Genomic DNA, 20647 nt, shown 5'->3' on the forward strand with positions numbered 1-20647 from the left:
ACATGGCTTGACCTGGAGGGAGTCTCTAAACCCTTCCTTGTGGCTTCCCTGCATCCTTTCTCCTGTGGAAGAGTCAGCATCTTCACTCCCCGTCAGGCGAGGGGCTTTTCCCACTGTAGTCTGTGCACTGAACGCTGGTTTACAGCCCAACTGACAGCTGTCATGGAAATCAGAGGCCCCCAACTAGCACCTAAGTCGCCGTCTCTATAATATTGGTGAACTTTCCCCCGCAAAAGGAGATCACAGACAGAGGAAGCACCGAGAAGATTTTTACTGTCCGAAATGATTTCTTTAGTAAGGGCCTAAGAGTCACTTCTCTTCGGATAATAGGCCCAATGTCTCCCAGTTGGATTTCATTGGAATTCAACTCATAGGTCGTAACCCAAAGAGCAGAGGAAATCCCACTGCTTTTGTGTCAGTGGCTCACACACCGGCAGAGTCTTTGTCCCCCAAAGATGAGCCTGCTGCTCTGGAGTCAGTAATCTGATGTGAATCTGCTTGTTATTTTCTGAGAAGTGGGTTAAAACCCCCTCACCGTGGAAACCACTTGATTTCCTACCTCACTGCAGACACAAACCCACCAGACCCGTGTGTCACTTGGAACAGCTTTACTGATCGGGACACGGAAGGGGTCAGATCGATGCTCAGTGGCCCGTCGGTGCCTCGTGCAAAGCTCTTGGCACAAGTGAGCCCAATGGGTTCATGCTGCAGCTGGGGAGAATGAGGCAGTGATGCCTGCCTGTCTCCCAGCCGCCTGCTTTCCCTCTTCCCAGTCCCCCTGCTGCCCTGCGGGGACACGGCTAGGAAGAAGCCTCGGGAAATGATTGTACCAATTGCAGAGGGCAAACATGCAGCAGGAGAGAAGATGTTTACTGCCACCAGGGCTGGACTCTAGCATGGTCCCTTCCAAAGGCTGGAATAGGACAGGCAGCCACAGGTGAAAGTAACTGAAATTTGTGACGGGTGCTGTGGTTTTGTGTGCACCCCCCCGCCCCCAGGAGAGAGGCCGGGGTGCGCTGTTCGGTGTGTGGGTTTCATGCCATAGTACCAGTAGGAAATGTAAGTGTCTGGTGGAGTGTGGGGGGCACAGGACAAGGCCTTGTGGTGTGGGGGGGGGGAGGGGAGACCTCAGAGTGGAAATCTGGGGTGGTTGTGGGGCTCAGAGCAAGGGCTGGGCTATGTGTGTGTAAAGGAGAATTGGGGGGGCATGGTCACTATTTTGGGACACTGGCGGGAGGGGTACAGCAGGCAGCATCCCAGTACGAATCTCGGGATTCAGGCCCCTCCCCCCCCCACACACACAAAGGGCACCCTGGAGAGGGTCAGGGTTGGGGCAGCCCTGGACTGGGGGCACAAACCCCTCAGCCAGCTTCTTTACTTGGCATGGCTGCCTGCTGGAGAGTGCACCAGCCTGCAGGAAGCCCCAGAAGCCCGTCTGGACACATGGTGACCCTCCCCCTGCAGCCAAGCGCCCCCACCGGCCAGCTCCTGCCTGCTGGATCAGCGCCCCGGGGTGCACCAGCCTGTGGGAAGCCCCAGAAGCCCGTCTGGACACATGGTGACCCTCCCCCTGCAGCCAAGCGCCCCCGCTGGCCAGCTCCTGCCTGCTGGAACAGCACCCCGGGGTGCACCGGCTGGCTGCACCTCTGCTGGCAGCCCACAGTGAGGTGTCAGTTTCCCCAGAACCGCCTCACCTGCGGCAGAGCTGAGCCAGGGGCGATGCCCTAGGCCCCTCTGGAGTCCCACTCTGCGGTGACACAGCGATGGGGGGAGAAATGCTCTAGGGAGCCCTGTGGGGCTGTGGCAGGTGCTGTTATTCGTACAACCACCCTGCAGAGGCCTCGCTGCACCATGGCAGGGACCAGCCGTGCGAGGTGCTGCCCTGGCAGTGTTAGTGGTCCAGCCTCCCTTTGCCATCTGAGCACAAGGTGTTTCCAGACTCCCAAGAGTAAGAAGAGACTACTCAGGAAAAGCGTGTTTGGTCTTGAAAGTTCAGAGTCAGCCTATTTCTGAGAAGAGAAAAGGAAACTAAATTCCTCCCCTCACTGCAGAAGCAGCCATGGCTGCTGCGAGGGCAGGACACACCCTCCTGAGTGAACTGACTTGTTCGGTGTGTAAAGATTATTTTAAAGATCCCGTGTGTCTGGATTGTGGGCACAATTTCTGCCAAGCCTGCCTCACTCAGTGGTGGCAGGGACTGAGTACAAACTTCCGCTGTCCGGAGTGCAGAGCAACCTTCTCCCAGAGGAACTTCAAACCGAACAGACAGCTAAGGAATATTGTAGAAGCCTCCAGACATCTGACAATGGAGCCAAAAAAAGAGCCAGAAGTGGAGAGAGTGTGTGAGAAACACAAGGAGGGTTTTAAAATCTTCTGCCAAGAGGACCAAATCCCCATTTGCGTGGTTTGCCAGGTGTCCCGAGATCACACTGTGGTTCCCATAGAGGAAGCTGCCGAGTCTCACAAGGTAAGCAACCAACAGGAATGGCCAGGGAGGGCATTTAAATAAAATAACTGAAAGAAACAGCAGATACTGTAGGACTGTAAGAAGTATTCCTAACTGAAACAGGGTGTGTGAATTAAGCATTGTCAGCTTCAGTATTGTCGCCTCTTAAAACTTCTGAAGGATCCAACTTCCAAAGAATTCAGAGACCTGGAAGAACTGAGACACAAACTCTTCCAAGACACAGAGAAGGTCGTACCGACCACCGAACCCACTGTCACTGATTCTGCTTTTCAGATTTTGTTTTTATTTGTTGTACGTTTTGGGAAAGAATCACTCTTATATGGTCAAGTCAGAGATTAGAGTCTGTTGTTTTTCTGGGAATGTGTAGAAAGGTCTAAATGTTTCTGCTCCACAACATTTGACAGTGTTCAAAAGTGGTTGTGGGCTGCAGTGGGTTAACAGGAATGTGCTGCAAATTGGTTCTCAGTCCTGAAATATTGTTCTCAAGATAGTGTGCTGTGTTTTATACATTTTGCCCACTTTGGAACCATGTTTTCCATGTCCTTTTTGGTTGAAATATGATTCTGGGCCAAGACAGGCTAATCTCAATGTGCTCTTAGTCTGTCCTCGGAACTGTCTGTAACAGTACCTGCCGGGCTTTGCAACAATTTCATTGCTTAGAGTCACTATTCTGCACCTCTTAAAGGCTTCGTCTACACTGCAGGCTTCTTGGGCAAGAAGCTTGTTGCAGAAGAGATCTTCCACAAAACCTTCTTGCGCAAGAGCGCGCCCATACTGCAGAAGTGCATCGGAAAAGCGATGTGCTTTTGAGCAAGAGAGTGTCCACACTGCATGGATGCTCTCTCATAACAAAGCTCTGATTACAATTCACAGAATGGCCACCGGGGCACCTGTGCTTGTTTCGATAGGCTGTTTTTGCACAGAACCCCCTCTGCTGCTCGTCCACGCACGCCTTTTTGCACAAGAGCTCTTGCACAAAAAGGAGTTATTCCTCGTAGAAAGAGGAATACCTATACCACAAAAACCCTGCTGTTCTGTTGATTCGCTATCAATTTTCTTCTGCAAAAATACGCTTGAGGTGTGGATGCTCCACGAGTTTTTGCGCAAAAATTCTGCAGTGTAGTCATAGTCTTAGGTGAGTGCTCTGTGGGATATTATGATGTGGGACCTTCTCCATTTGCCTTCTTACAGCTGTCCCAATGGGGAGAAAGAGACATTTAGGCCACATAGAGAAAGACCACAAGCATGGGAATGGTCTAGCTGCCTGGCTAGGGAGTTATACACTCAGGCTTTGTCTACACTGCGGGGTTTTTGTGTAAGAAGCCTTTTGCGGATGAGTTCTTGTGCAAAAACGTCTTGTGCAAAAGCACGTCCACACCTCAAAGTGCATTGCAAAAGCAATGTGCTTTTGCACAAGAGCGCATCCACACTGCATGGACACGCTTGCACAAGAAAGCTCTGTTGGCCATTCACAGGATGGCGATCAGAGCACCTGTGTTTTTGCTGATAGGTGTTTCTTGAGCAAAAACCTCTCCAGAGCATCCACACCTGCCTTTTTGCATGAGAGCTCATAAATAAAGCCTTTTCCGAAAGATCCCTTATCCCTTATTTTAAGAGGGATAAGGGATCTTTCGGAAAAGGCTTTATTTTCCGAAAGATTCGCATCTAGACTGGTGCTTTTTTCCGGCAAAGCTCCAAGCCAAGAAAAAGCGGCAGCCATTTTTATGCTAATGAAGCGGGGGAGATTTAAATCCCCGCTTCATTAGCAATCGCGATACGTCTAATTTGCATCCCTTTTACGGAAAAGGGATGCAATCTAGACATAGCCTCAATGTATTGTATATTTAGTAACTTTGAAATATAAAAAGAGGGGAATTCTTCCAAAAGCAACCAAAATGAAATAGCATTTTTATTTTGTTGTTGTTGTTGTGTGTTTTGATTGTTCATTTTTGTTTTTTTGGTTAGAAAAAAATTCAGCCCTCTATGAAGAGTTTGAAGTTGGAAAGAGAGGAGATTCTGTCATTTAAATTGAGTGGAGAAAACAAAAGCCAAGAACTGCTGGTAGGTGCCATTATTACTTAGATGCAAACGTGCACAGGGACGTTATCCACACACAGCTAAGAAGTGAGTTCATAAGAGAAATAGTGAGAAATGTGCTCCCTTCTGCGAAAAACTGTTCCTCATTCACTGTCACTGTAAAAAGAAATTGTTCTCCAAAGTATTAATACTCCAAATATTTTCACTGATGATGGGAGTGTAATTTTTCAGCCAGAAAAACCCGTCATGTAGATGAATGGGGCTTAGTAGAAAACATTTTTTTTCATGGGAAAAAGTCATTTGCAATAACATTTTCCATTTGAGAGGAAATTTCAAAATGAAGCACACATTTTTGTGTTCTTTCAAACTGAAATTTTAATTTTAGTTTTCAAAAGTTGAAACATTTTCAAAATGTCAAATATTTGTTTTATTCATTTCCCCTTTTTAAATCGCTTTTTTTTTTTTGCATCCAACCTCCCGAGCTTTTGGCCTGCTCGGTTTCCAGCAGAGATAACCCAACAAGACAAAACCAGCAAGGACTCTGCTGGCACTTTAAATACTAGCAGGTGTGGTGCCAGAGAACTCCTTTTTGTTTTTACTGACACAGCCTAGCATGGCTACCTCTCTGAAACAGGACAATTTGTGTAGCTGCTGTAGGTATCCCCTGCCCCAGAGACGGCTGGTCACTTAGGCCTTCAAAGCCTATTGCAGTAATTAGAAAGATGCCGGTTGAGTTGTGCGAGCTCTGGAGCCGGTCCTTAATGATGGTATCACTGCTAGACATTGCCATGAAAAAGGTCTGAGTTAGAAATGTGCTCTGATTTCCTTGCTCCTAGGTCACGAGGGGCTAGAGAGTGCTCCAGAAACCACACGAGTATGTTCTTCCGGTTAAATTCTGGGGGGTTGCGGTGGCACGTTTGCATCTGCATACGAACATCTTCATAAAATGTCCCATAATTCACTCTGTGTTCCTCTCCTGTGCTTTCCCTCTTCATGCTGTGTGATTTCAGGAACAGCTAGAAACTGACAAGCAGAAAATTGTGTCTGAGTTTGAGCAACTGTCCAAGTTTCTGAAGGAACAAGAGCAACTCCAGCTGGGCCGGATGGAAGAGGTGAAGAAGGGAATTGAAAAGAGGCGGGATGAGTATGTGGCCAAACTCTCCGAGGAACTGTCCTCGGTCAGTTCCCTGATCAGTGAGGTGGAGCAGAAGTGCCAGCAGCCAGCGAGTGAATTCCTGCAGGTGAGTTGGTGTTAGAAACACCCCAGAACCTTTCACAGGGAAAGAACATCTCTAAGGATACGTCTACACTAGCCCCCCTAGTTTGAACTAGGGAGGCTAATGAGGGCGACAGAAATTGCTAATGAAGTGCGGGATTTAAATATCCTGCTCTTGATTAGCATATTCCTGGCTGGTCGCCATTTTGGAAACTGATGAGCCCGAAGTAACTGCCCGCGTCTACACACGGCAGAGAAGTGCGATTCCGAGACAAACCCTTTAAAAGTTAAACCTCATTCCATGGAGTCAAGGTTTGGGGAGCAGGAGGGGGAATGGGGTCTGGGAGGGAGTCTGGGCGAAGGAGCTAATTGTGACCTAGGGCGGGGAACTTGGGTGCAGGGTTTTGGCGTGTGACTTAGGGTAGGAGGGGACTGTGACCTAGGGCAGGGAACTGGGGTGCCATATCTGGGAGGGGATATGGGTGCATGTGGAGTACTGGGGCAGGAGTGTGGGGCAGACGGTGAGGGAAAGGAGGGGCTGAGGTGTCACAGGCAGGTTCTCACCAGGAGACTTACCAGCCTGTTTGCCTTCCTGTAGAGCGAAAGGCCTGCAGGGCTTAAAATATTTTTGCCTGCTCCACCATGTGCTTGAGTGAGTGAGCAGGAGGGTTGACTTTCGTGGCTGCCTGTTACTCAAACAGGCAGATTCCATTGGCCAGTGTCTGTCCAGAAATGGGCCAGTGGGTTTCTGCTGGGGGGTGATAGCAGTGTCTGAATCTCCTCCCCCCCCTTCTCCCTCAGACTCAAAGAGAAAGTGCCACAGAGCCGTATTTCTGAGCGGCGTGCAGGGCAAGTTGGGGAGCCTGCCTGGCACTCCCCGCTGCCTCTGTGGGCTCGATCTGGCCCTAGGGACATATTTGACCCTGGTCTGAATGATAAGATAACAAACTCAAATCTGAACCAACACACACTTTCCCATGCATCACCAGATTAGACTGTGGAACTCACTGACACTGGATGCTGTTGAGGACAAACATTTTGCAAAACTAATATAGGGATCAGATATTTATATGGATAACAGGACAATCTAGAGCAGGGCTACTCAATAGGTGGCCCGCGGACCTTTTGTTTATGTCCTGCAGGTGGGAGCTAAAACAAAAAAGGAGTCAATATAACAGTTTTCTGTTGCTATGCGTTTTAGTTGTTAAATTCCTGGACTGTCATTGCTCGTTAAAAGTGCTGTCATATGGGTGGATATCAGGTAAATATTACATTTTATTAATATCAGCAGAACTGACTTAAATGGGGTTTGTGTGTTGTGTAGTCTTGCCTTAATCTTTGTATTCATGCCCAGCAATATGAAAGAAGCTATTTGCATATAGATTTGCATGTCTACACAACCACACTTCAGTTGTGGTCCTCAGCATGTTCTATGAGTATCATTGTGGCTTCCGGGGCTTCCAAAGTTGAATAGCTCTTATCTAGATGTTGTTAAATCTCATGCTTCATTGCTTCAGCCAGTCGCAAACTATGAGAGAGCCAATTATCTTACACCTTCCTCTAAAACATCTTGGACTGTCCATCTTGGGAGACATCATCGTGAGGAGACGGAGCTCAGGTCTGAGACAGTCCGGCATTTCCCATCTTCTAAACACTAGCTAGAAAAGCTTAAAGATGGAACCAGTCTTCAGTTACGGAAGTAGCTAAAATTCAAGCAAAGTTTCCATTTTAAGCTTGAATTGGCCACTCTTCAATAATCAGGAAGTTAACCAGGGAAGGGGTTCATTACTTAGGGTCACCTGCATGTGTCAGTAGTTGTTAGAATTCCCAAAGCCTCCTAATTATTTCCGTTTTCTACAAGTGCCTCTATGTGGCAAATAAGACAGATGGTGAAAAGGTTGGTATCTCGGGTCACTTTCTCTGTTGTAACTAATATCTGCTGTGGGCAGCATTCTTCTCTCCTCGTGTCCCTTGCGTTGAGCCTGGGTGCAGGATAGGGACTCTGTACCCCAATCCCATTGTTCTCCCCCAGCCCCGACTTCCTGTGGCCACCAAGAAGCTCCCAGGATGGGCCTTGAGAATGGTTGAGGGAGAACAGCGAGAGAGTTTACAGCCTGGGGGCAGCCTTCCCTCCTGATCCCCTGCTGTCTGCAGGAGGGGTCGTTCCCAAAGCCGGGAGTGTTCGGGAGATCTTTGTTCCGCACATCACCCACCTGAGCCCTCTGATTCCATGTGCCCAATGGGGTTACACACCGAGCTAGTGAGCTCCATAGACAGACTCCCTGGGCCCAGATCCTGCACTTGCTGCCCTTCTCCACGGGAGTGAAGGCAACACATTGAATGGGTTTGTTTGTGTTAATAAATAACAAATCATTTCAATTTCACTGTGAACCCCCAAAGGGGAAACTGAATTTCCTCTTCTCTGTCTCCTCTAGGACATCACAGGCACCTTGCGCAGGTAGGTGGCTCCTTCTCTCTCTGCCTTTCACTTCCTTAAGACGTGGCTCCCAGGGAGTTGGTGAGAACTGGCAACTAGTCAATAAACAATTGATGTCTTGTTTCCTATCACACAGTGATCTCTGTGGCTGTGCCTGGCAGACACGCCCTGCTCTAAGGCCTTTGGCGTGTGCTTTGCCTAGTAGAACTGTGGTGGTGCCCGAAGGCAAAATCAGGTTGGCGTTGATGCTGGGTGCTGTACACGCACAGTAAGAGACAGGGCCTGTCTCAGCCAGCTCCCAGCCTCCCACATGCTGGGCCATGTGCATCTCTGAATCCTGAGAGCCCAGGGGAGGGGACTTCAGCACCCACTGAAGCACCCACTCTATTTTTCAGAGTGGTCCAACCCCGGCACGCCCACGGAGTTGATGCCTGTGTATCACAGCCCTTAAATTCCACCTAGTTATTCCTGCATTCAGCCCAGTCACTTGTATTAACTAAATCTTAGCTTGGGTTGGCTGAAGTACCTTGTGGAAGCCGTTCAGTCTTGGTTTGAAGAGACAGCAGCAGCACTGTTCTCTCAGTGTACGGCATTTTTTAAACCAACCCTAAGATCAGTTCCATGGCTGTTCCCTGCCCCCTCTCCAAGTTGTCAATGCCCCTTTTAAAATGTGAGCACCAGACCTGGATGGAGTTTTCCAGTATAGGTCTCACCAAAATGAAGGGGAAGCTGGTCATGTCCCAGCTGGTAGTGAGCTTATTCATGCAGCAACGGCACATTTAATCCTCCAAGGTCTGCGGAATTGCAATCGTTCATTGTGATACAATCCATTTGAGTGAAACACAAATCGGAATGAACTGCATCGCAAGTAACACTGGCTTGTTCTTTTTCAGATGTAAGAGAAAAAAGTTTCACATCCCGGCCTTTTCTTCCGATCTGGAATGGGAATCGTCTCAAAAAACTGAATCCCTGGACAACCTAAAGAAGAAACTCAAAGGTACTAAACTGTCACTTTGGGAATTTTCTCTCAGATATTATACGGATAATTGACAGAGCTAGGGAACATAACTGTGAATGGAGACAGTCAATAAATCATTTGTAACCCATGAATTCCCCTATTCAACACGTACACACTGGGTTAGGCTATTTAATTCTGACTCCCTGAAAGTTTTCCTTTCTTATATAAGAAGAACATAAGAACGGCGTACTGTGTCAGACCAAAGGTCCATCTAGCCCAGTATCCTGTCTGCCAACAGTGGTCAGCACCAGGTGCCTCAGAGAGGGTGGACCGAAGACAATGATCAAGCGATTTGTCTCCTGCCATCTCTCTCCAGCCTCTGACAAACAGAGGCCAAGGACACCATTTTATCCCCTGGCTAATAGCCTTTTATGGACCTAACCTCCATGGAATTATCTAGCTTCTCTTTAAACTCTGTTATACTCCTAGCCTTCACAGCCTCCTCTGGCAAGGAGTTCCACAGGTTGACTACACGCTGTGTGAAGAACTTTCTTTGATTAGTTTTAAACCTGCTACCCATTAATTTCATTTGGTGTCCTCTAGTTCTTCTATTATGGGAACTAATAAATAACTTTTCTTTATTTGCCCTCTCCACACCACTCATGATTTTATAGACCATTATCATATCCCCCCTCAGTCTCCTCTTTTCTAAACTGAAAAGTCCCAGTTGTTTTAACCTCTTAGCAGGTATGAACATAGACCTTATGTCAGGGCTGTGCCCTACTCTGGCAGATTGCAGAAGATGGGGGCCTGCAAAGAGCTCAAAAAGAAAAAAAGAAAACCTTTGCCTCTATAGGCCCTGGTTACAAAAATTCCGTCTCCTCCCCCCGAATCACAATACACAGATTTTGGGGAATCACTGCGACCATTGAGTGACTTTTATCACTAAAACCCAAAGGTGAACACTTGAAACCACCCCGAGTGGTACCCCAAGCTCTTTTGACCCAAAAAATCATGAAAAAAGAAAAGCAACAACCACACGTTGCAGCTTCTAATAGCCGACCTTCCAGCCTAAGGCATGCAGATACACACCAAAGCTATGTCTACACGACAACTTTTTTTCAGGAAAAGGTACGCAAAACGAGCTCTGCAATTTGAATATCTTTTTCTGCTTTCGTTTTTTCTTTGGAAGAGGCTTTTCTGAAATTTGGCCCATCTACACTGGGCCAAATGTCAAAAAAACCCTCTCTTTCGGAAGATCCCATCTTCCTCGTGGAACAAGGAAGGCAGGGCTTCTGCAAGAGCACGTATGCTCTTCCGGGGGGAAAAAAAAAAAAAGTAGAAGAGCAAACATGTCCCCCCTCCCCCAGTCTAGACGTACCCCAACGAACAGACCTTCCAGGACCCAAGAATCATCTTTAAAAAAGTGATTTTTTTTTAGAACCAAACAAAAGGTATGGTAAAGCATACTTGGTTATTAGATGTTACAGAGCAACTAAGGAAAACAAAACAGAGAAAAATCTCTGGGAGCAATGCTTATGTGGTAAAGGGGAGGGAAAGAAGACACACACAGAGCAGTTCCAACCAAGCCACAAAATAAAGAAAAATTACCCTGTACACAACTAGATTCCCTTTTTCCTTTACTTCCAATCTTCTCTTTATTCTGTCCACTTCCGTGCCCCAAATTCCTTGGAGCCCACACACAGATGTGCACACACCTGCCCACAGCCCCCTGGCTGGAGCAGCCCCTTAAGGAGCTGAGCAGTGCTGGGTAAATGTGCTAGTAACTTAATAAAGTTTTTCTTTTAATTTTGTTTTTGTGCTAGACCATTAACAATGTGACTGTTCAGCAACACGGCACTGAATCTTTTTCACTCATTTCTTCCTTAGACACGCTGTCGTCTAGAGTGCCGTTCCATAAAGGTAAATTTCTGGGATCAAAGGGTGTGTGTGTGTGTGAAAACGTCCTTATGAAGTTTGGTGACTCATCGGCAGCACCACAGCTGAGGTTTTCTCGACATTTTGCACTAGAGGGAAGTTGAACACCCTATGAGTGGTGGCTACACAGATCTTTCCTAAAACCAGAGAAGTAGATTTTTTTCGGTATTATAAAAAACATAAACAGCAAATAATCTTATAAGTTAGAATTTCGATGTAGTGGTTGGGCAAACCAGAGGGCTGGGGCAGAGGAGACGCGGCGAGCAAGGTATCTCCTTAGAAATCTACGAGTTTAAAAATGAGCCTTTTGGAAAATCAGAGAAGCCGTCCCACTTCATTTGCATTGCACGTGTATTGCAACCCCTGGGCATATTATTACAACTAGCAAATGCACCAGCGGTGCTATACAGAAGAGGGGAATCCAACAAACACATGTCTGTTTTATTTCTCTGTAAGTCAAGACAAGAAATATTCAACCGGTCCAAAGGGCTTAGGCTGGCATCCTACAGTAGCAGACAGACCAGCACCCTCAGTCTATAATGTGCCACAGGACTTCTCATTGTTTATGCAGATTCAGACTAAGATGGCTTTCCCACTGATACTTAAGAACATGGAGTTAGTGATCAGACAGCAGCTGTCTGCAACTCAGAACCACCCAGGGAAATGGCTACATGATGGATAGAAATGTTACTCGATAGCTCTTTTAAACTAGCCAATTAGACCGTCATAAGACGGGATTTTCAGGTTTCTCCTCCACGTCGGTCTTCTCTCCTGAGCCTCCGGTCTCTCGCTCCGTGTCTCTCTCTTTCCTCCTCCTACTGCCTCCCCCTCCCTCTCTCTCAGCTCTCCTCCGCCTCCTGCCTCTCTCTCTCTTTCTCTTCTCCTTCCCCTTCTGCCTCTCACTGGAGGGACTACAGAGCCCAAACGGCCACTTGTGCCGCTTGCACCGCTGTGGTGGCCAGGCTGAGTGGCACAGAAATCAGCCAAGTGCCACAGCGGGAGGCGAAGGACGTGACTTAGGCAACAGCATCACCCAGAGGGAACAGCCAGCATTTCAGCGTTACAGAGTCACAGACATTGAGCTACTATATATATGATAAGAGGGGACCATGAAAGTTCTTGCTTTGCAAGGACCTTCATCAGTTCTTATTTTCATATGTACAAAAAGGTAGAGAAAATATTTTTTGGAATACTTTGAATGTCTTTGTAAAATGATGTAAAATGAAGTAAATACCATCATACTTCATTCTTGTTTGTTAAATAAATTGTTTGAAGTAAATTATTTCAAATAACAGCTTTAGGAACCAGATTCAAAGTCCATTGAAGTTAATAGAAAGATTCTCGTTAGCTTCAAGAAGTTTCAGAACAGGCCTCAAATGTCCTTTGTTTTCTTGACCGCTTGATTTTTTTTTAAATTCAGAATTGCAAGAGATTTGTTAAAACTCCCACCCAGCAGGTGCAAACACACAATTCTTTACTTTGAGGCAAAATAAAACTCTTGTGTCTAGACTACAGAGTTTTGTCGACAAAAGTGGACTTTTGTCGACAAAACTATACCTGCGTCTACACTACCGCTGAGTTCTGTCGACATAACGTCGACAGAACTCAGCAGTTTTGTCGACGCTGGTAAACCTCATTTTACGAGGCATAACGACTTCTGTCGACAGAGTTTCTGTCGACAGAAGGTGTTATTGCCTGTAAACTGTCCTTTGCGTCTACACTACCATGTCGACAAAGCAGCTTGCTTTGTCGACAGAACTGAATGTAGTGTAGACACTCTTTGTTGACAGAAGTTTTGTCAACAGTATCTGTCGACAAAACTTCTGTCGACAAAAGCCTGCAGTCTAGACGTACCCTTGGAGTTGAGTTGGTTGCTTGAAATAATCCAGCCAAGTGCCTGCGCACTCTCACATAAAACAAAGAATATTATTTGTCACATTTCTTATACATTATGGCTATGTCTAGACTGGCCAGTTTTTCCAGAAAATCAGCCGCTTTTCCAGAAAAACTTGCCAGCTGTCTACACTGGCCACTTGAATTTCCGCAAAAGCACTGACTTCCTACTGTAAGAAATCAGTGCTTCTTGCGGAAATACTATTCTGCTCCCGTTCAGGCAAAAGTCCCTTTTGCGCAAAGCTTTTGCACAAAAGGGCCAGTGTAGACAGCTCAGATTTGTTTTCCGCAAAAAAGCCCCGATCGTGAAAATGGTGATCGGGGCTTTTTTGCGGAAAAGTGTCCGCGCCAATCTAGATGCTCTGTTCCGAAAATGCTTTTAACGGAAAACTTTTCCGTTAAAAGCATTTCCGGAAAATCATGCCAACCTAAACGCAGCCTATATTTAGTAATAAGCAGGGCTCAACAGATAATGCAATCTACTCGCCCGTGGTGAGTAGATTGCCCAAACCCGGCTCTTCCGGGTTGCAATCTGCACATGCGGTTCGGCGAGCCCTGGGAATAAGTGTTCTTCAAAGCTTGAATGTCTATGAGTAGATCAAATCAGCCAGTTAGGGAAAACCTGCACTTGATTCATCAGAGAGCGTTAGTTCTGATCTACAAGTCTTGTGAGCAGAACAAGCATTCCAGATAACTCCATTTTCTAAGTTGGCCATTTATCTGCGATACATAGAACTTTCTAGAATGATACTGGATTGACGTCAACTCTGATCCAAAATAAATTCTGTTCCTGAGACCCAGTGTCAATGAGGAGAAATACTCAATCAGCTGTGGTCTGGGTGTGTAATGGAGAGTGTGTCTTTCAGACTCACATTTCTGAGTGTGTGTAAGTCCAATGGACACAGCTCCTGGAAAGGAGAACCGGATTTAACTGAGGAGGAAGCCCAGCTGGGGAGTCGAGTCTGGGAGAGGGCTATAATCAGAGGACGTTGGCTACTGAACATTTTGCAGGATTCACTCCCCAGCTGGGGCAGGTTCTGTCCCGGGCAGGATCGGACCCTCCCCCAGGGCTAGGCTCTGCCCCTCATGCTTGGATTCCTTCTCCCCAGCCGACGTGACTCTGGATCCAGACACGGCCCATTCTGACCTCGTCCTGTCGGAGGATGGGAGACGTGTGAGATGGGAACCCAGATGTCTGGGACCGAAACTCATACAGCTGCCGCCGCCCGACACCCCGGAGAGATTTGACTCTGAGCTCTGTGTGCTGGGCCGTGAGGGCTTCACCTCGGGGAGACATTACTGGGAGGTGGAGGTGGAGGTGGAGGAAAAGGGACTCTGGGCTGTGGGGGTGGCCAGGGAGTCTGTGAGCAGGAAGGGGCAGGTCAGATTTAATCCAGAGCAGGGGATCTGGGCTGTGCTGGGCAAAGAGGATGGGTGTTGGGTTTTCACAGCCCCTGGGCAGGGCACCAACTTGCCCCAGGTCCGGGCCCCCCGCAGGGTCCAGGTGTATCTGGACTGTGAAGCGGGGCAGGTGGCATTTTACGATGCTGGTAGCGGGGAATCGATCGTCACGTTCCCGCCGGCCCCTTTCGCCGGGGAGAGAATCCGCCCGATCCTCTACTGTGAGGGATATGGGGTTTCCAGGTTGCGCTCACCCACGCAGCTCTCCCTGTGCCTCTGAGTTGCCCCCTCTAGCCCTTCTTTCCTCATCTCTATGTCCCTGGATGACTCCACCGCCAGGCCCCTTCCTCCTGCCCAGCCCCACACAGACAGGGCTGGAGGGGGAGAGATGCTCTGGCTACAGCTCTATGACTGGGGAGCTCAGTGGGCGGCGCGCTAGGCCAGGCCTTTGTGCTCCTTGAGAGGCCAACGCTGGAGCAGGAGGGCGGGTCCCACCAAGGAAGAGGGACCCAGGGAGGGACCCCTCACCGAGGGAGGGGCGCAATGAGAGGCCTGGCTGAACAGGCGGTTGGCGGGAAGGGAGGTAGAACCGGGGGCAGTCTGGGGGCAGAGTCGGGAAGAGCCGCTCCGGGAGAGTGAAAATGGTTTTAGCCACAAGGAGCGAAATGTCTTTGACTACAACGGTTGGTGTGTGGGCGAGGCTGGAATTTGGAAAAGAAGCAAAGTGACTTCAGACCCCTCGATTGTCGATGGAACTTGTACGTCCGACATGCCACTGGGTTCGTTACTTCACACGGGTTTGTGTATTTTCTAGAGCAGCGGTCACCAGCCAGTAGAGCAGTGTCCACTGGTAGATCTCGGAGCCGCTGACAAGGGATCCTGACTGATTTGACCAGTGTAAGGGGCTGCCTTACCGTAGCCCCTCTCTCCGCAAGTTCCAATCCCCCGTGCGCTCCATGCCTTAGTCTGTCCTAGTCCCAGGTAGAGAGTCTCGGGCTGTCAGTTGTGGGGGAGGGTAGGAGGACCTGGGCCCGCCCTCTCTCACGGGTCCTAGCCCAGGGCCCTAAATACCAATTAAGGGTGTGTCTAGACTACAGGGTTTGGTCGACAAAAGTGGACTTTTGTCGACAAAACTATACCTGCGTCCACACTACCGCTGAGTTCTGTCGACATAACGTCAACAGAACTCAGCAGTTTTGTCGACGCTGGTAAACCTCATTTTACGAGGCCTAACACCTTCTGTCGACAGAGTTTCTGTCGACAGAAGGCGTTATTGCATGTACACTGTCCTTTGCGTCTACACTACCATGTGGACAAAGCAGCTTGCTTTGTCGACAGAACTGAATGTAGTGTAGACGCTCTTTGTCGACAGAAGTTTTGTCGATAGTATCTGTCGACAAAACTTCTATCAACAGAAGCCTGTCGTCTAGACGTACCCTAAGTAGCTTGATCCGACTGGTGGAGGGTCCTGCTGTAACACACCAGTTCTTGGGCTATGCCAGGATGCCTTACCCTGGGTTACTTCCTACCCTCCTCTATTCCACCACCCCCGCCCCTGCCAGTACGTCCTTCTCACCGGATTGTCTTCTCACGATGTCTCCTCCGGCCTCCCCCTTTTGGGCTTCCTGCCAGGTGCCCCCCCCCCTTGGCTGCACCCCCATGCCGGGACGTACCCCCTCGGGTTCCCAGCCGCCCCTGCGGGCTGAGCTCTGTCCTCCCAGCTGGCGCCTCTGATCAGCTGTGTGGCGGCTGCAGAATAAGCAGCGCAGGGGACCAGCTTTCTGCTTGCCTCCCCCTGCAAGACGGATATCGGCGGGGCCAGAGTGAAGGGCAGACCCGTGCTGCCGGGAGAGAGCACGGTTGCCCCGTCACAACCAGGAAGCTCTCAAGCGCTGATGCTTCAGTTGCTCCTCTCCACACTGTCATGCTGCTCCCACCCTCTGCCTTCTCCTCCCCCCACATCTGTACCCCATCCCCACTCAGGAAGAAGAGGAGGGAAGGAGTTTGGCAATGCAAATCTCTATCACTGTCACACACGGTGGGTATGTCTACACTACAGCACTCATTCGAACTAACTTCATTAGAACTAGGCAGCATTCCTCATAGAATGAGGTTTACCTAGTTCGAATTAACCACTATTGTAGTGGTTTGCATGTTTAGACGCTATGAAAGTTAATTTGAACTAACGGCGGTTAGTTCGAATTAACTTTGTAGTGTAGACATACCCCGTGTGTGTGTCTGTCATTCTCACGTGAACACACACACACACACACACACACACACACACACACACACACACAGTCCTTCACTCACATCTCCCGACCCAACACATACGTGGGTTGTTGTTGTTACTTCTTTTACTGCTTGCCAAGTGGGGTAGTTTGGGGTTTTGTCTGGTCTGTGCATTGCGTCATTTTCGTTTCTCTCTTGTGTTTCAATGTAATTCGTTGAGCGGTGAGTTCTAAAATGCCGAACGTGTCGTGGCCGGAGGAAGTATCCCCGTGGGAATTGCTGGTTCGGGACGTGGCTGGCCTGTCCCTGCGGCCTCCGAGAGAGGCAGAGCAGGGGGTCGCCACGTGCTGTCCTGGCCTGCAGACGCCGCTCCTGCAGCTCCCTCTGATCGATAACAGGGAACCGTGGCCAGGAGAAGCTGTGGGCTCAGGGCCTGTAGATGGGGGCAGCACGTGGCACCATGGAGCTAATGCTGTATGTGCCAGCTGCTTTCAGGAGCAGTGCAGGGCCAGGACAGGAGCGAGCTGCCTTAACCCCCCTGCTCCACCACCCGGAAAGTGTCTTAGTTAAACGGTGCCCAGCCAGAGCCTGCGTCCTGAACCCCTGTCCCAGCCCTGAACCGCCTCCTGCCCCAGACGGGAGTCTCCCTGCACCCAAACTTCTTCCCAGAGCTTGCACCCTGAAATCCCTCCTGGACCTCAACCCCCCAGCCTGGGCTAAGCCTGGAGTTCCTCCCATACTCCAAATCCCTTGGCCCAAGACCAGAGTCTGCACCCCAAGCCCATAGCCCAGCCTGATGACAGTGAGTGAGGATGGGGGAGGAAGGGGGTTGGAGTGAGCAGGGGGAGGCCTTGGAGAAGGGGTGGAGCAGGGGCAGGCCTCAGAGAAGGAACCGGAAGGAAGTGGGCAAGGGTATTGGGGTTTGAGGGAGATCTTACATTGCACTTACATTGAAAAAGTGATCGTGTGGGTAAAAAGGTTGGAGACCCCTGCTCTAGAGTAACGCTTTTTCCCAGGGCAGGCAAACTGCTCGTGTTCTGTTCTCCTCACTAAAGTCCACCAGGAAACGGACCTGAGAGGGCAATTTGTCTGTTACAACTTTCTGGAACATTCTGGTTTGCTATGTGAGGTGCAGTCTGAGACAAACAAAAGGTCGGTTTCCTCGTGGATGTGCCCAAACTAAATTTAAAATAATTTTGAAAGCCCAGTCGGCTCTCTTGTGTCTGCTGCCCAATATAAGACGTCATGGCAAGAGTGACGACATTCCATCACGCACTGGGTTTTCCACTACATCATCTCTTCCAGCCTCATGTCAATAATCTCACTGAGGAATTACTCTGGCAATGTCAGAACTATGAACAGATCCACTGGGAAACTCCTTGAGACGCACCGAATTAAAACTGAAACATCCAGTCCCTGTCACGTTTTCGTGGGGTACAAACGGTGTATGAAAATGGCCGTGTTTGTTCTGTATCTAACTCATTTTTCTTTCTCGTGTGGAGATCTCCGTGATTGTGCTGTAAACAATGAATTGCATCTGAATTCTCCCACAAACTGGGGCTTGTTAAATGTGGATAAATACATAGTTTGCTGGTGTTTGTTCATTTACTAAATTTGCTGGTGGTAGACTTGTTGGTATCAATAAAAAGGTCCATGCTTAAGTCTAATGGTGCAAACCTCAGAGCTAGTTGAATTATTTAGAGCAAATCCTGCCCTGTACCTGTCCCAGGCCTGCTTTTCAGGGGGGCTGAGTTCAGTTCGTTATTTATCCATTCACAGCCGAGCGTGTTGCAATGAAACCCCAACTATTATGATTTATTGCACAATCCCAAACTGTTCCCCATGTTGGAAGCCCCAGATATCCTCTGCCCAGCCAGCAAATCCTGCAGCTTCCCCTCGCCAGCCACTTGCTCACCAACAGCCACGTCGCAGGCACCGCTCAGTGAAAACCTGCCGTTCTGTCTAATTGCACGAACCCGACCAGCCCTGCCCTGAGAGCCAGCCTCTGCCCCGCCCCTTCTCTGAGGCCCCGCCCCCTCTCGCTCCAGCTCCTCTTTGTTGCTCAATCTCACTCACCCTCACTCACTTTCCCTGGGCTAGGGCAGGGGGTTGAGGTGTGGGAGGGGGTGCAGGCTCTGGATTGGGGCCAGAAATGAGGGGTTCAGGGGGTGGAAGGGGTAAGGGCTCAGTGGGGGGTCAAGGACTGGGCAGGGTTGGGGAAGAAGGGTTTGGGGTACAGGGTGGGGCTCTGTGCTGGGGCAGCAGTTTGGAGGGCGGGAGACGCTGCCGGCTGTGGAAGGGGTTCTGGCCGTGGGAGGGGGTCAGGTCTGGGGTAGTGGGGCAGGAGGTGAGCAGAGGGCAGGAGGGGGCTCAGGGTAAGGATGGGGTGGGGTAAGTGTTCGGGGTCTGGAGGGGAGTTTGGGTGTGGGAGATATTTCCAACCTGGGGCAAGGGGTTGGGGAGGCACACGGGGACTCTGATGTGGGCTAGGGGGTTGAGGTGCAGGGCCTGGGAGAGTTGAATTGCAGAAGGGGGCTCAGACCTGGGGAAGGGAGTTTGGGATACGGGCTCTAGATGGGGGGTGCTTACCTCAAGTGGTTCCTAATCGGCGGGGCGGTGTGGCCGAGGGGGGCTCCTTTCCTACCCATGTCTGTCCCATAAGCAGCGGCAGGGCCAAGTGACACGAGGTGCACAGGGTTCCTTGAAAGAGCGTGCCTGCACTTCTGGGAAAAAAAGCGGAAGAGGAAGCACGTTTCTTGGACGCGCTGGGTTTTTGTGGGACACCTCCGGTCTATAGGTCACCACATCTCCCAGTGCGAGCAGAGACTTGGGGTGAACTCGGCTTTCTCAGCCGGAAGTCTGACCCGAGTTGGGATGTTGTGATGGCGCACACCCAGCGAGGCAGTCTGCACAGGGCAAGGCTGCCCTGAATTTGACATCTCCGGCTGCCACCTGTGAGAGACGGCTGCCAAGGTAAGTGAAGGATTCGACATTTTCCACTTCTTCTTTGGCCATGTCGAGCTTCCCTGCTGAGGGTGGTTCACCAGGGACTGGCTGGTGGAGATCTTTTATTTTCTGATGTCTATGCTGGTGCTTCCCAGCCAGTGCCACTGAATTTCCAGAGGGTCGCTCAGGCAGGGAAGATCCTAATTAAATGGCTCCCAGCTCCCAGCCCCAGTGCTACCCTGGGGTCACACCCATGAGCCCTTTAAAGAGCTGCAGCAACCCTGGGTGGCTGCCAGGCACCGCAGTAGCAGCTGGGCTAAGAGCGGCGAGCCCTTTGCTGTGTTGTTAATTCAAAGCCCCAACCCCAGACAGCTCTGGGAGGAGACTGGTCCCCTCTGGCATAGAACCCCACTTCTGGGGGCAGAGTCAGCCCCTGACCACCTCCCAAATTTATTAAGTAGTCCCCCTGCAAAAATTCTTGCCCACCCCTGTGCTAAGGGCTGATTGGGCTGCTGACGTGCCCAGGGGATTGAGTGACAGGCCAGGCCAGCCCCTCTGATCTTGCATCCAAGGGCATCACCTGTCTGAGGATGTGCATGTGGGGCTGGGCAGGTGTTTGCTTCTTGCCTTCCCTTTGTGGCTTCCCCAGGGCCTGGGGCCTTTGCAGGGGAGCTGGGTGTGACGGGACCCTCCTACTGTCGACCAGAGCCTGCCAGCAAGGGAATATCCCTGGAGACCCCAGGTACCGGCCCAGCTGGGGAAGTGATGGGGGTGAGATGTGGATGCTTCTGTTCTTGGACTGCTGCCGGGTGGGAGTCTGAGGGGGCTTCCGGGTGGTGGGTGTGAAGCTGACAAAACATCCCTTGTGCCTGTAGCCTCTGCTCCCACCAGGGCTAGAAATCAACAGCCCTGGGCCCTCTGCTGCACATCCTGCATGGACCCAGGAGATAAAACCACTCACAGTGCTGGAGTGAACAGGGAGCCGTCCAGTCCTTTGGGGGGGAGGGAGGGATGTAATAATGAGGTCAAGCCAAAAGGCAAGTAGTTGGAATGAAACTCTGTAAATGACATGGAAGAATGAAGTGAGAGGGGAAGGCAGGTCTAGTGGGTACCGTGTTAGGT

At 49.9% G+C, this 20647-nt stretch overlaps 1 protein-coding gene across 1 annotated transcript; it reads left to right on the plus strand.

The window, feature by feature from the left end:
* Positions 1-1677: 1677 nt before the first annotated feature.
* LOC102444944 (E3 ubiquitin-protein ligase TRIM39-like) lies at positions 1678-15004 on the plus strand. The gene is made up of 7 exons (XM_075918098.2): positions 1678-2467; positions 4433-4528; positions 5515-5745; positions 8156-8178; positions 9051-9154; positions 11006-11038; positions 14056-15004. The coding sequence occupies exons 1-7, from the start codon at positions 2060-2062 to the stop codon at positions 14625-14627; spliced, it is 1467 nt and encodes a 488-aa protein (XP_075774213.2). The 5' UTR covers positions 1678-2059; the 3' UTR covers positions 14628-15004.
* The last annotated feature ends 5643 nt before the right edge of the window (positions 15005-20647 follow it).

The sequence above is a fragment of the Pelodiscus sinensis genome, chromosome 19 (genome assembly GCF_052426305.1).
Source record: "Pelodiscus sinensis isolate ZL-2025 chromosome 19, ASM5242630v1, whole genome shotgun sequence".
In the NCBI taxonomy this organism is placed as follows: domain Eukaryota; kingdom Metazoa; phylum Chordata; order Testudines; family Trionychidae; genus Pelodiscus; species Pelodiscus sinensis.